General features: G+C 43.7%; 1 protein-coding gene across 8 annotated transcripts in view; it reads right to left on the minus strand.

The window, feature by feature from the left end:
* Positions 1-16,626, minus strand: part of ENOX1 (ecto-NOX disulfide-thiol exchanger 1) — a 604,516-nt gene that overhangs the window by 227,838 nt on the left and 360,052 nt on the right. The window contains exon 1 of one of the 8 annotated variants that reach the window (XM_067713982.1): positions 12,926-12,944. The exons of the other annotated variants lie outside the window; for them this stretch is intronic. Coding sequence (XP_067570083.1) covers positions 12,926-12,941 — 16 coding nt within the window. The 5' untranslated portion in view covers positions 12,942-12,944. Of the gene's footprint in view, positions 1-12,925; positions 12,945-16,626 lie in introns of those variants that run through there. 8 annotated transcript variants of the gene reach the window in all.

The raw sequence follows: 16,626 nt of genomic DNA on the forward strand, positions 1-16,626 counted from the left end.
ACTGCTAGGTATAAAATAAATAAGATACAATACCAGTACAGGGAATAGAGCCAATATTTTATAATTACTTTATATGGAGTATAACATACTCCATAACAAAAATACTGACTATGTTGTACACCTGAAACTACCATAATAAGCCCACTATAGTTCAACTGAAAAAAAAAAATTAGCAAACTTGAGCTTGCTGCAGTGTGGCAAACTAGATACTCTTCAGAGCCTGCCTATTATAAGAAAACAACAACAACTGGATTCCGGATATAACTACTTATTAATGTATTGTTAGTCTTGAAGGAAGGAAAGAAGAATCACTAAGATTCTTTGCTTCCCCCGCCCACCATTCTCCTCCTTCCCCCACTGCCCAACAAAGAGAAAGACAAGTAGGCTGAAACCAGGAGTTGCTGGAGCAGTAGGCAAACATGAAGCCAGAGATGCTTGGAGGGAAAAATGCTAGCACTGGCACGGTGCCAGGAGACAGCCTGTCACGGTGAAGTAGAGGCAGGGTCTGAGTATCCCTCGGTCATCAGGACCTGCAAGCCTTGTTGTGTCTTTGCACGGCCCTCACCCCACCCCCATTCAGCCATCCCAACCCTTCTACTTCAGTTATAAAAGTAGATAGACAGGGGAAAGAATCTGAGCAAATCAGCAGAAACGTCTGCTGGGACACATCTGAAGACCCGGGCTTTATGGAGAAGCACATTTTTTTTTAGAATATTCATTGTGCATCTAGAGAAACAGAGGTGGGGAACATATGTATAAGACGTCTACCTAGGGCTGATCGACACTCTGAGGGTTTTAATGGGTTAGGTTTTATCAGACAACCTCACATGCTTTAGCCCCACACTGGGCTTAATTTTGTCCAAATACATATAATGAGGGTTGATCTGTGGTCTGAGCTGAGAGCTTGGTGTAAGTATCATCGCCATTGAGGCTTGCCTAGAACTGCTATCCCTGTGTAGACAACTTCTGTTGGAATCTCCAGTTTACCAACACTCCCACCACATTTCTGCCACCTAACGAACTACGATAGTGAGAGATAAAGGGGGCGAGATGGAAAGGCTGGTCAGGGCCGTATGAGTGGGATGGCTGGGAGGCAGAGTCAGGTGACTACTCCTCTTTTCCTTTTCCTCACCCGTTTTGTGCTAGCACCCCTTCCCATCCTACCTCTCTTACCTCACAAGCTACCTCATTCCATTGGCAGCTGGCAACCAGGCTGGCCCGGAGTTCAAGCCTGCTTTCTGCCTTCCACCATGAAGGAGGGCTACGGGAAGTAGGAAATGGGGGTACCTCGGGGCCGGGTAAAGCTGGGAGCTGAGTGAACCAGAAATCCCAACTTCTAATTCCTCTCCCAGGGGACTGGCGACTGGAGGGGCTGGAAGCACAAGGGTCTGCGTTACTGTGTGACGTACACTTGAGCCCAACTCCCACTGCGTGCTTATCAGGGGATCAGTACCATTGTGGCAGTCACTTTTTCGTTCCCAGTGAAGATAGCCTTAAACCCTGAGAGCTGGTCTGGGGACCCCCTTTGTGCCTCTCCTGTAAAAATGTGCACAGCAGTTTGACAGCACAATTTGTACGTCACAAGAGAGCTCTCATCACAAGTTCGCCCCGGGCCGGTTCCCTGAGCTTCTCCACTGTATGCCTTCACTCCTCATCTCACGAGTTATGTGAGGCGCTAACGCATAATGCCTCTTGGAGGAACTGAAAGAAACGAAGCATTACTGGCAACACGGTGAGACATTTTGATAGTTAAAATCCAGATCCCTTTAGATAGGTTCTCATAGAGGAATTCTTTGGATTACAAAACAGAAGCAAAACCTCCACCAATGACAATTTTGTGAGCGCATCTTCACACCAACTACTCCCCCCCTGAAAAGTCCACATTCTGGTCTCTCTGGGTTTCTTCCATCAGTATTTTGGCTTGATTCATTGTTGGTTCACAGGACACCAGAATAATAAGCTAGGTGGTTGGGGGCTGTGAGTGGCAGGGTTTGGCAGTAGCATCGCTGTTTTGGTCTGTAAACCCCTGTGGTCCAGGAGATCAAACGTGGGAAAAGTGTGTAGTATTATCACCTTGATGACTTAATCCATTAAATGAAATTCAGAACAATGGCCAACAGCGGCAGGGATCTTTTATCTACGTTATCTGCCGTTGGATCACACACTCGGGAACCAGGGAGATGAGTAGGCCGTTTTACGCAGGGCAGCAAACTAAAGAGAAGATGTGAGTTAATACTGAAATGTGATGCAGGATAAAATACAGGTTATAGTCGATCCTTCCAGTCAGAGTTGTACTGAGCTCAAATTGTTCCAGAATTTGCAAGCTTCTTGCTGAGTTAAATTACAAAAATAAGTTCATATGAGGAGAAAAGGTGATTTCTGAAATATATTAAGTGTAATACAATGGCTGTAAATTTACATATGAAATCCAGAAAAGTGTTTTTCCTCCATGCCACGTGATCACAGTTTTGTTATGTACAGTTACACAGTCTTATTTTATACTCTCCACTAGTTTCCTTTTTTTTTGCTTCCTTTTTTTAAATTTAATTTACTTTTTTAATAGTTTTTTATATATTTTCTTATTACTGTTCATTCTTTTTTCTTTTTGGCCAGGCCATGCAGCTTCCAGGATCTCACTTCCCCAACCAGGGACTGACCCCAGACCCACTCAGTGAAAGCAGCAAGCCCTAACCACTGGACCACCAGGGAATTCCCTGCCATTAGTTTTCTAGTATGTGCATATTCTTGACCCAAATCAATGAAAGCACATGAAGTATAAGCAATAGGGGCCCCACATGGAGATTAACCAAGACACTGAACTGCAGAGTATTGCTTGTCTTGTCCCCTGCAGCAAACAACATGCCCAGTATTAAGAAGTGGCACGTGACTTAGGTCTCGCTAATGTGGGTGGAGGGGCGTTAGAACCAGAACAGAGAAGAAGCTGCCTACTGCCTACTCTTCAGTTTCCTCCATTTTCCAAAAAGCAAAACAACCAAACCACCCGACCAGCTGTTAGTTGATACCACATTTAAAGATTACTGAGAGGCAGAACTTTAGAGCAGTAACACGATGTTGAGGTTAACAGAAGATGGTCTGCCCCTGTCCATTTACCTACATTATACCGAAACTAAATCAGGAAACTGCAGCATATTTGGTCAGGAGGTCTTTCTAGTTATATTCGTAAGTTCTACCTCCCCACCCCCCACCCCCCGGCTTTTTGTTCTTCAGAGAACACCTTCAGAGAGAGGGGTGTTTTAAAATTCTGATCAGAATTGGCAGTGGGAAAAGAGCTGGGGAAATAACGGAGACTCCGGTACTTAATGGACACGTTTATAAACCCTATGGATTTTTAACAGAGGAACAGTATCCACAATTAGATGTGAAAGGAGCTTCTCTTTCTGGGCGCGCTTATGTGAAGTAGATTGTGAGTGGGTGTTACTTCATATTTAGTAAACAACACCAAGTGCAAAAAAAATCACGATTTAACAGAGAATGAAAGCAAATTGTTGACTGTTCCCAGATCTTTTTTCCTCTTCTAGATGTTCAGAAGTGTGGTGGTTTTCAAATTGTATTTCACTTTATTTAAATGCCACATATACGCCACGGAACTCAGCGGTACAGAGAGTCACTTTCCAACACTCCTGATCCAACACTCCTGTCTTTTTGCATTATATGGGTAAGTTTCTGTTTGTTTTCAACCGTAAAAAAAAAATTTCCAAATGTAAAACTTTGGGGAGAAAGACAGTAAGCTTTCCCATTTGCAAACAAAGCCATCTCAAATAAATATTGAAAAAATTGAATAGTGTAAAAGAAAATAGCGAGGGGACAGCTATTTAATTTGCATTTTGAGACCAAAGCTTAACTCTTACCTTCATAGGGTTTGAATTTCTAGCATCACAGAAGCACACACAGCTTCCCTTTGCCCTTGGATGGCCTCCAAGGTCCTTCAGATTCTGCCTGCCGGTCACCTCTGCCGCCTCCTTTCCTACAGCCCCCCTTCTCGCGGGGATCCCAGGACACGGGCCTTGTTACTGTTCCCTGAGTCTGCCAAGCAGGATCCTCTCAGTGACTCGGCACCTGTGATTCCTCCAGATGCCTGGACATCTGCCCTTTTCTAGCCCCTTAGTCCCTTCTCTACTGAAATATCACCCTCTGCAGAGAGGCCGTCCCTGACCTACCAAAAATAGTAACTTCAGTTCTCTTCTGTCCTTCCACCAGCTATATCTTTCTCCATAGGATTTCTCAGTATTTGAGGTTACATTACATAACTATTTCTTTGACAAGCTGGTGTTCCATAAGGGCAAGCTGACTTTTAAAAATTGTTTATGCTTTTCCTGCTCAATCGCCGTCAACCAAAACCGCATCTGGTACACAGTAGACACGAGCTCTCCCTTTCCCCCGCACAAATGCACTGAATAAGTAGAATGAGTGTGTATGTCTGTGTATGTGTGTGTGTACATATATATACGTACTGCATTAGTTTTTCTTTTTTTTTTTTTAATCGTTTCTATTTCCTGATGCTTTAACCTCTGGGCCCTTCCTGACACTGGAGGGACTGCCTCTCCCAGGGCTGGTCAATTCCTAAAGACAGCAAACAACAGGGGCATAATCTTCAAATGCGAGCTAGCCAATCCAGAGCTCATACCCTCAACAGACTCCAATATCCCCCTGCCCTAGTCACCCCAGGGCTAGGCACCGGACAACTAAAGACAGCCCGATGAAATGATTCAAACTAGCCAATCCTACACGTGCTCACCCTGCTTCACCCGTTCCTTCTCTCAGAAACTATCATGAAGCCTCTTGCCCACTTTCTTCCCTTGCTTCTTCCGCATCCGGACCGACCCTGGTGCCTCCCCCTCTGCCCACCCACCTCCCAGGGTGGCACGCATACTCTCTCCTCTTAGGAACTGTGAGTGACACACTATATCTTCAATGGCAGCCTTCTCCTGATCTCTTGGCTTCACCATACCTGAATGATACTAAGATCTACATTTTAAAATGCGCACATACAAATTTGTTGAATGACTCATACAAGTGAAGTCCACTGCATCTTCAAGGAACACGATATATAATCACCACCAGGAGTTATGGTGTCCTTGGACTCACGATAAATAAAATAACTGTACCATTTTAAAGATGTGTGGGTAATTTGGTCCTCATCTTGGCTCTGAGATTAATTCATGGATTGACTCTTTTTGTGGTTATTATTGCTGGTGTCTATTCGACCTTCAAAGCTTTTTTTTGGATCTAGGGACCATCAATGCAAGGGAGCAGCCCTGCCATGTTCTTTCTGCCACAGACACAAATAATTAACACTGGATACCAAATGCCAATAAACTGTCAAAACACACACAAACTTATTCTCTTTAAATATAAGGAAATAATTAGTCCTGCCCATACTTTCCTAAATGACACTGAGCTCTAAAAGTAATGAGGACACGTTTCTACAGCTGAAGCACTCTGAGTTTTGCCAACACGTGAGGACAAAGTTGTTTTCTTTTTATTCCAAGAAAATATAGTTCCTGTTGTTCCAGGGCCCAATGCTCAGATGGCTCCACGTTCTCTGCTGGAACACACCTCGGGCAGGGCTAAGCCCGGGCCTGCAGGCACGGCAGCCATGGAAACTGATCCTGGGAAACTGACCTCTGATTCACCCTCCCCGTAAGCGCTGGGGAATCTGCTGGGTGTTATCCTCCTTACCCACCTGGTAAGGAGGAGAGCCCGAGGCTGGAATCTTCAGCACAGTAGGGACGGGCCAGAAAGGTGGAAAGACATCCGCAGGAATGGCCAGGGGAGCTTCTGGAATGAACTGGAGGGAACCTCAACCCCGTCAGTTGCTGTCTTTGGCAGGAGAGCCCTCTCTGGGATTTGACAGCCTGGGAAGCTTGACTCTCTAAGGGGGAGACAGCCACGGAGCCTCACACCCCATGCAGCTGTCTGCGCGCAAATTCACGCCTCCTGTACTTGCATTACACAGCTCTTTCCAACTGTGGTCCCCCTGCAGACAACTGCATACTCCCTAACAGAAACGCTACCTGACCCTGCTTAAGGTATTAATCAGCATAACAGAGTATTCTGCAGAAATCTTCAGAAGGGTCATAAAACCCTGCTCACGTGCTTTGAAAACATGTTTGCCAAAGAAACGCGAGGATTAAGAATTTACATCAGAGGAGTCCGGAGCACGCTCTCCGGTCCATCGGCTTTCCTTTCCCACTGGTGGCGCACTCAGCCCCCTACCCGTCCTCACGGACGGCTTCTCCCCTGCGATCCCTGCTCTCCCCTCTCTTGTCTGTGCATCCTTCCTTCCAGCTTCACATCCTGGCCCCCTCCTAGGAGAAACCTTACAAGATCAACTCTTAACAACTGCTTGCTCCCTCCAGCTCCAGAGCTCCTCCAGGGTGATATGTTCCTCCGGTATGATATCCAGGGATTTAATGTGACTCATGAAACCATCGTTTTAAATGTTGAATAGTTGTGTTTACTTTAAGCTACGTGAAATGGATGCTTTTAAAAATAGTGAAATATCGGCAGCTTCATATAGTTCAACTTAACGTGTATCAGGAAAAAAATGTATCAGAAGAAAACCATGTGATTTTGCAGATATTATTACTTAGGAAGAAGCTTAAATAGATACTTTTTGGAGTCGTATATAAACAAAAAAGTAAATAAGTGCTCGATGATAAAGACACGGCAAAAATTGTTAAGCTGGTATCCACCATCAAACCGAGGAACAAGTGCATTTTGACAACCAGTGTTCCATATGCCCGTCTGGCCATTTAACACGCCCGATTTTTGTGTGTGTATATGGTTATTTTCTTTGTGTGTCTGTGTTTGTATTTTCTCTCCGACTAGTTTCCCAGGTATGTAAAGGCAGAGAGCAATTTGAATGATCAACCTCTTAGCACAGTACCTTCTACACAGCAGATTGACCTATGAGCAGGATTTGTCTGGTCACTTATGATGATGCTATCTCACCAGGAAATACCGTTTGTTTTCCCTCTTATTATTCTAAAGCTAGAAACTGATGGGCCGTGCTGTTCTGGCCAGGAAGCCTGAGACCTGGAACAATTTCCAACTCAGGACTCTTAGCAGCACTGCTTGTCAGAAACCGCCAGGAAGTGTCAAGAGGCAGTGTCGTCTGTTGGACAGAACACAGCTGACCACGTGGACTCTCTGTTTAGCGGCACAATGTGCATGGTCCCCTGCGCTTCCCAGTCCCAACAGACAGGGCCACAAGCAGGTGGGAGAGGACAGACTACGGGAAGCCACCTCCTGCTGTGACATTCTCCTGGCCCCTGACCTTTCTGCCCAGCTACTAAGCACTGCAACCAGCATCGGTTTCAGTTAAATACTGTCCTTTAAAAGATGAAGCCTGCATTTGCAGCAACATGGATGGACCTAGGGATTGTCGTACTGAGTAAGCCAGGCAGAGAAAGACAAATATCATATGATATCACTTATATGTGGGTACAAATGACCTTATTTACAAAACAGAAATAGAGTCATAGATGTAGAAAACAAACTTATGGCTACCAAGGGGGAAAGTGGGGGAGGGACTGGGAGATTGGGATTGACATATACACACTACTATACATAAAGCAGATAACTAATAAGGACCTACTGTATCGCACAGGGAATACTGAGTACTCTGTCATGGCCTATACGGGAAAAGAATCTTAAAAAGAGTGGATATGTGTATATGAATAACTGAATCACTTTGCTGTAGACTTGAAAATAACACAACATTGTAAATCAACTATACTCCAATAAAAATTTTTTAAAAAATGATGCCTGGGTGTTTTGAAATGTGTGGGGAGAATTATGACTCACGTACTTTAAAACATGAACTAATGTCACTCGTACATTATTCATTTCATTTCTCTTTTAAACACATATATTTATATATTTCACTTCTCTTTTAAACACATATAAAATATTATGTGCAGTTGGTATTTTGAAAGCTCTTGTAACTTAGCTTTTATATTAAATCCAGTGTTTAAGAAAAAAAAAATTCTGCCTACTAACCTGTCTTTACAACCATGCACAGCACAGAATGATGTGTCTCTACAGTGCCTAGGAGGTCAGTCACTAGATGTCACAATCAGTAATATTAAAGAGAAAAAGTTATTGTAGAAGTGCGTGGTGAGGAGACAGAAGAGATGTTATTTTCTTCTGGGGTGCCAGGGAAGTACCGCAGACAAGAAAAATATAGGCTGAGTCACGAAGGATAAAAAATACCTCAGTAGGAAGAGAGAGAGGGAAAGTAAGCAGGCAGCTCAGGAAGGGTAAGGTAAATGCTGATGTGTGAAATCAGAGTGGGAGAGGGCACTGAAAGGACAAAGCTGCCTCTCCTTCACTACCGTACACTGAAGTGAAGTCATTCAGATTACACTGGTCTCTGTATCCATATAATGACAGAGGTAGTTTTTATTCTCTAAGATGTTGCTTGGAGGAAAATGTCAAGGGATTTGAATGCATGCTTCCTAAGTAAAACATTTTCCTACATAAAGATGCTAGCTTACCAACTAGAAAACTAAAGTGAGGTGTTTTTTTTTAATATAAAAGATAGACTGAAAAGATTAAGAAAGTCTTGACAATATAAACATGCATTTACTCCCCAACTCATGCAATACTAAAACTAGGGTTTTATTGCTCAAAAGCGTAAAAGAGATCATTTTAGTAGAAAGAAAATAATGCACATTTTGTGTATGTGTGTGTGTGTGTGTGTGTGTGTTACGCGGGCCTATCACTGTTGTGGCCTCTCCCGTTGTGGAACACAGGCTCCGGACGCGCAGGCTCAGCGGCCATGGCTCACGGGTCCAGCCGCTCCGCGGCATGTGGGATCTTCCCGGACCGGGGCACGAACCCGTGTCCCCTGCATCGGCAGGCGGACTCTTAACCACTGCGCCACCAGGGAAGCCCAATAATGCACATTCTTTATAGCACAGAGAGTAATCTCAGAATTCATTAACCAAGAGACTGAAAAAATACACACTATATTATAGATTTTAAGAGAGTTTTAAATAAAGTCATGGAGAGCAGATTACCAATGGTTTAATTAAACTAGGTTAAGAGTGGCAGGAGTCTGTTCTCAAACTTTGAGGCCAGGGAAGAACTATATAATAGCCTTAATATTGACTAGCTGCAAAAAAAGTCAATAACAACATGAAGATGACTGGACTCTTAGAAGAAACTTACTATACCAGCCTGGATTCCATAAGAGTGAGGATAGAGAACATTAATTCTAATCAGATCCACACCACTGACTTAGGAAAAACATTTTAAAACACCAGCAAAAAGATAAGTATAATATGAACGCAGAGATGTCAGCTCTACTTTAAAAGAGATTCTGAAAAATAAGATTCTGATCACATAACTATATAGTCATAATCCTAGTGAAAGAAAAGGGGATGCCATTATAGAGTTCACCATGTCTTTACAAGAACTCTGATGAATTCTGATTCTACAAGGATGAGAAATAAATGGAAGCAATGACACAAAGTAGAGACAATCATACAAGTGTCAGAAGATTCCTTAGGAGAACACTGGAGAGGCCTAAATCCAGAAGGACTGGGATTGAACATTGTGAAAAACAACCAAAGGTAGTACACAGAATATGTGAAAATATCTGAAGAGGAGGAACAAGGAAAAATTGAAATATTTGGGGGGAAGGTCATTAACGATAAACAACAAAGACCACAGAATTGTTCAATTGCCCTGTTGTGAGTTTCCCTCTGCAAAGCAAAATAATCCACACATGCAAGGAAAATAATTTATAAGTTGGGAAGTTATAATAAACAGTGCAAGCACGGAATGACAGCCTGAGGTGGTGGTGGGAGAGGGGAGAGGAAGGGCGTTAGGTGAGCCTCAGATATTCTCCATATGATCCTGCAATCCCACTGCTGGGCATATACCCAGAGAAAAACATGGCCCAAAACAATGCATGCACCCCAATGTTTACTGCAGCGCTGTTTACAATAGCTAAGACATGGACTCATCCTAAATGTCCATTGGCAGATGAATGCATAAAGAAGATGTGACACACACACACACACACACACACACACACACACACACACACACACACACACAATGGAATACTACTCAGCCATTAAAAAGAATGAAATAATGCCATTTGCAGCAACATGGATTGAACTAGAGATTGTCATACTGAGTGAAGTAAGTCAGACAGAGAAAGAGAAATATCGTATGATATCACTTATATGAGGAATCTAATATATATATATATATGTATATATATAATACAAGAGAACTTATTTGCAAAACAGAAACAGACTCATAGACTTAGAGAATGAACTTATGGTTACCGGGGGGAAGGGTCAGGGGGAGGGATAGTTAGGGAGTTTGGGATTGACATGTACACACTGCTATATTTAAAATGGATAACAGTCAAGGACCTACTATATAGCACAGGGAACTCTGCTCAGCATTCTGTAACATCTTAACTGGGAAAAGAATTTGCAAAAGAATAGATACATGTATATGTATAACTGAATCACTTTGTTGTACACCTGAAACTAACACAACACTGTTAATCAACTATGCTCCAATATAAAATAAAAAGTTTAAAAAAAAAAGAAAAGCAAGTGTGAGACTCAATACTGGGAGGAGAGCGGCCAAGATGGCAGAGTAGGAAGACCCCGAGCTCACCTCTTCTCAGCAGCACACCAAAATTACAACTATTTACAGAGCAACTATTGATGAGAAAGATCAGAAGACTGCCAGAAGAGACCTTCTCCAACTGAAGATATAAGGGAGGAACCACAAGACAGGTAGGGGGAGCAGAGATGCAGCAAAGTCAAGACCCGTATCCCACAAACTGGAGGATAATTACAACATTCTGTTCCGCAGCCCAGGGGGCCTGCACCGGGAGGATAAGCCCCCAGAATGTTTGCCTTTGAAAGGCTAGCAGGGCTTACCTTTGGGAGAGCCAGAGGTCTGTGGGAAATAGACACTCCGGTCAGACCCACCTGTTGATCTTGGAGAGCCTCCCAGAGAGGCAAAGGCAACTGGAACTCATCCTGCGGATACAGACACTGGTGGCAGCCATTTCTGGGAGCTCGTTCCACCACGAGGACTCTGATGCTGGCAAGGACCATTTTGGAATCCTCCCTCTAGCTTTTTAACTTCAGGATCCAGCCCTGACCCCACCCAATAGCCTGCGGGCGCCAGTACTAGGATGCCTCAGGCCACGCAGCAGCTGGGAAGGGACACAGCTCCGTCCACCAGCAGACAGGCTCCCTAAAGATCCCGAGCCCACAGCTACCCCAGGACCTGGCCTTATCTGCCAGAGCGCTCGGGACCTGGTGCTACCCACCCGGGCACTAGCCCCAGGAACACCAGCAACCTGCAGTCAAAGATCCCGAGACCCAGCTCCACTCACCAGTGGGCCAGCAATAGCCCAGGGACCAGCCTCAATCCCTAGGAACCCCTGCGCCCCAGCCCCGCCCACCAGCAGGCCGACGTCAGTTCTGAGACACCTTGGACCCCTCATCCAGCCACCCTAGGACCCAGCCCCCCTCACTAACAGACCAACACCAACTATGGCACAGCCAGACTCTGCAGCCAGCTGTGTCAGAAACTGATCCCACCCACCAGCAGGCTGATACTAGATCTGGGACCCTTGGTCCCAGAACTACCCACCCTAGAACCTAGCTCTACCCGCCGGTGGGCTAGCGGCCTCCACACAAGGCAGGGCCTGGCAACCAACAGGGCTGGGAAGCCAGCCTGCCAGACCGCCCATGGTAGTCAGCCCACCACAACAGAAGGACCCATGAAGCCCCCTTCAGGGGCACCCCTAAAGCATACAGACAGCTCTGGTGACCAGCAGGAAGTGCACTGCCAGGATGCCTAGGACGTCTCCTACCAAAGGCCACTTCTCCAAGGTTGGGAGATATAACTAACCTTACAAACACAAAGAAATAAAAGCGGTAAATTAGGTAAAATGAGGTGACAGAGGAATATGTTCCAAATGAGAGAACAAGAGAAAACCCCAGAAGAACTGCGTGAAGATGAGCAATCTACCCAATAAAGAGTTCAAAGATGTTCAAAGAACTCGGGAGAAGACTGGACGGACAGAGTGAGACGCTAGAAGCTTTTAACAAAGAGTGAAAAAATATAAAGAAGAACCGAACAGAAATGAAGAATATAACTGAAATAAAAAATACACTAGAAGGAATCAACAGGAGATTTTAGAAGACACAGAGGAATGGATCAGCAAGCCGGAAGACAGAGTAGAGGAGATCACTGACTCTCAACAGAAGAAAGAATAAAAATAAAGCAGGACAGTTTAAGAGGCCTTTGGGATAACATCAAGTGTACTAACATTCATATTATAGGGGTCCCAGAGGAGAAGAGAAAGAAAAAGGGGCAGAGAACATATTTGGAGACATAATATCTGAAAACTTCCCTAACCTAGGAAAGGAAACAGACATCCAGGTCCAGGAAGCAGAGTCCCAGACACGATCAACCCAAAGAGGACCAGATGAAGACATGTAATTAAAACGGCAGAAGTTAAAGATAAGGAGATAATATTAAAAGCATCAAAAGAAGACCAACAGGGCTTCCCTGGTGGCGCAGTGGTTGAGGGTCCACCTGCCGATGCAGGGGACGCGGGTTCGCACCCCAGTCCGGGAGGATCCCACATGCCGCAGAGCAGCTGGGCCCAGGGGGCCATGGCCGCTGAGCCTGTGCGTCCAGAGCCTGTGCTCCGCAGCGGGAGAGGCCACAACAGTGAGAGGCCCACGTACCACAAAAAAAAAAAGAAGAGCAACAAGTTACATACAAGAAAACACCCATAAGGCTATCAGCTGACTCTTCAGCAGAAATTCTGCAGGCCAGAAGGGAGTGGCACCATATATTTAAAGCAATGAAAGGGGAAAACCTACAACCCAAAATACTCTACCTGGCAAGGCTTTCATTCAGATTTGATGGAGAGATCAGAAGTTTTACAGATAACAATATCTTGTAATGGCCTATAATGGAGGGGAGTAAAAATGCAGGATTGTTAAAATGTATTTGAATTTATGAGATCAGCAGCTCAATCCTGAAACCTATGTAATATGATAGTAGGTTAAAAGCTACCCACTTTACTCTCTTGCAAATCTGAGTTTATAGCAAGTTTATCAGGATGAGGTCATTTGACTTTGAGAACTTAGTGCAACTTTGAAACTACCCATAATGACTACTGGAATCCCAAGGAGTTGGTGTCAGTTTTAAAATGACAACTTACTAGGTGTGTGACTAGGGCAAAAAGACAAAGGGTGAGAGTGATCTTCCTATATTAGGAGAAAAGAACACATATATGATAGACTAGATTAGTTAAGTAATACACCAAAAAAAAAAAAAAAAAATGGAATTAAGACCAGTCGAGGGGATACAGCAAACCAGTTTCAGGTTCATTCACTCTTTTTCCCACACACTCGGTGAATGTTTAGTTAACTCCTACTGTCTGTAGCACCATTTTAAGTTCTAGGCAAACAAAAACTCACTCCAAAGACGGCTGGCCCAGATAGGTATGTCAGCATATAGGTATGCACATAGACAAAGGGGTACATTAATTAAAACACAGGTTTATATAAAGACCAGAGAGAAAGACTCAATCAACTCTGCCAGTGGAAGTGATTTTAGATTTTCTTGAAGGACGAATGAAGGTGAAAACTGGAATAAGAAGTGTTTCAGGCATTGACAACATTATGAGCAATGATGCTTAGCTGAAAAGTGCACGGTGTGGTATAGAAATGAGTGTTTTTAGTCACCTGGAGTTTATGGGGCAAATGGTGAAATGGTGGGGAATGATGCTGAAAACATAGGTGCGGGCCAAGCTAGGGACTTTGATCTCCATAGGCAATGAGGACCAAACAGAGTGTTTTAAATTGGGAGCGATAGGATCAAATTTGTAATTTAGAAACCTCAGAGTAAACTAAGGGTCAGCTCACAGGGAGAGAAGCTTGGGGGAGGGTAGTTCTAAAGTAATTCCTAGAGCCCAGGCAAAATGGGGCAGTGGCAGTGGAGATGGAGAGAGGGAACAGACTGAGAGAAACTTTTGGAGACAGAGAGATAGGACCGGAGGAGCAGTCAGAATATACAGATGACGGTGCAAGAAGATTTAGTTCAAAAGGAGAACAATGTGAGCTTTCCACAGAGCAGTCAAATGCTTCCACTACTGAACTTATATAATATACAAAGCCATGCTTGTCCCCAGGCAGACACGTGCTTCTCTCAGTAGCCACAGAACTAGCCTCTGTGCCTGGCACACCGTGGTTCTCAGCCTTTGACGGACACCAGAGTCACCTGAGGAGGTTTTTACAAATGCATATGCTGGTTTCCACCCTCAGATTTTTAAACAAACCCTCAGCAGATCTGATGTGAGGTCCAGGCATTTTAAAAAACAACTCCAAAAGAGATTCTGATGTGCACCAAAATTTGACAGCCACGGGAGCAGAGAGTTGATAAATAACAGAATCATTAATTAAAAGAAGAAAGGGAGGGAGAGAAGGCTTCCGGCAGTTTTTGAAAGCAGCAGCTGGTTGACCTTCTCTACTCAACAGTATAGTGTCGGCTGGCAAGTCTACAAGATGCCCTTTCGGATCTTCCAATTTCAAGGGTTCATGAATGTGCTGTTACAGAATCCCTGGCTTTGACCCTTGCAGAGACAGCACCGGCTAAGTGACTGCTGGCCTGACTGGCAGAATCTTTTCTTATATCTCTTCCATGATTAATGACCATCCTCTCTTATGGCAACCTGTTCTTTAACTTCATAACATTTTGGGTATTTGTTAATACATATTTTTCTCCATTTGTTTTCCTCTCAATGCCTGTCCCTTCTACTAGACTGAAGTTCCATACAGGCAGGCATTCTGTTTCTTTTGCTCACGATTGTGTGTCCGGCACCTACCCAGCCAAACACAGGTGCTCAGTGAATAAATGAGCAATGAGCCAGACTTTTCTCATGAAATGTTTAGGCCACACTGCAACACTTTCAATATGTCGACAGATCTGTCAGGAGGGTATTACAGACAGAGGAAACAGTTTCAGAAGTATTAAAATCAAAAACAGCTGCAGACAAGACATTTTTAGATTTTCTTCCACGAGAAAACACTTTAGCTCCCAAAACTTTGATGTTCTATAGGATACCTCCTTAAACAAAATAAGTCAAATTTTAAAATAGGGAATAAATAAAAGGGTGAAATAGGGACAGGTGTGTAACCTAAGAAATATAATTTAAGCCCTGGTCCTCTTCCTTATCTAGATCTAAAAAGTCATACCCTCAAAGTCTGATGAACCTGAGGCTTTCCTATCATTTACGTGTTAATTACCAGGTCTAACAATTAGGTATAGAACAATTGGAAAAATCCTGAAGTTCATACTAGCAGAGCAATTAAAGAAGTAGAAAAAGGCTAACTTCAAGAGCCAGAAATGTTAAAAATCTCTATACTAATTTTGATCAATGTGCTTCCATATGTTTGAACAGTAGTAACTGCTGACAATAGTTACTATGATATTTAACTAACTAATGACTTTTTTTTTTTTTTTTTTTTTGCGGTACGCGGGCCTCTCACTGCTGTGGCCTCTCCCGTTGCGGAGCACAGGCTCCGGACGCGCAGGCTCAGCGGCCATGGCTCACGGGCCCAGCCGCTCCGTGGCATGTGGGATCCTCCCGGACCAGGGCACGAACCTGTGTCCCCTGAATCGGTAGGCGGACTCTCAACCACTGTGCCACCAGGGAAGCCCCTCATGACTTTTTTTTAACATTTTACTACCTTGAGAGGTAATGTGATTTTTTTTTTTTACATAAAAAAATTATTAAAACCAGAATTCTACTTTTCCTAAAATTTGCCAGGCACCAACTATATGCTACCACTTTCACATTTAAATTCTCATCTGATTCTCACAACCACTTTACAGATCAGGAAATAAAAAAATCACAGTTACCTTAGATGTATGCCTAAAACTGGAATACTGTAAGAAGTGTTAATTACAATAAAAAAATTCATTGAAGAATCATGTTAATCCAGGTGAAAATGTATATTATATTTATAAAAGCATATTTTTATTAATATGGTAAATTTAAACTTCAATCATTGGAATGATAGAATACTATGTTCTAATTAATGATATAATTTCACTTACTAAGGAGAAAATAATATTGTTTCAACTGATGTTATCAAAAGGACATTAAGACCAGTGATAAGATTATATTGACAGCATGTGGCCTTTGACATGATACACTGAGAAGTGTGTATCGCCTCTGTGGTATCTTTGCCAAAACTGTATAACCTCAATTTAGTTGTAAGAGAACATCAGACAAACCCAAATCAAGACATCTAAGCAGTACTCTTCAAAAATGTCACAATTGACAGAGTAATGGCATGGTTTGGGAGCAGAGACGATGCTTGGGAGGAGAATGACTCACCTCATCATGAAACAATGGCTGCAGAAATTCCAGGCCACAAAGCCTCATACCAAACCCTCTAGCCAAAGCCATGTGGCTGACAGGGTCTTGGTGCTTCGGCTGGGTATCAGGCCTGAGCCTCTGAGGTGGGAGAGCCGAGTTAATGACACTGGTCCACCAGAGAACTCCCGACCCCACGTAATATCAAACGG

This window comes from Pseudorca crassidens, chromosome 18 (assembly GCF_039906515.1).
Source record: "Pseudorca crassidens isolate mPseCra1 chromosome 18, mPseCra1.hap1, whole genome shotgun sequence".
In the NCBI taxonomy this organism is placed as follows: Eukaryota; Metazoa; Chordata; class Mammalia; order Artiodactyla; family Delphinidae; genus Pseudorca; species Pseudorca crassidens.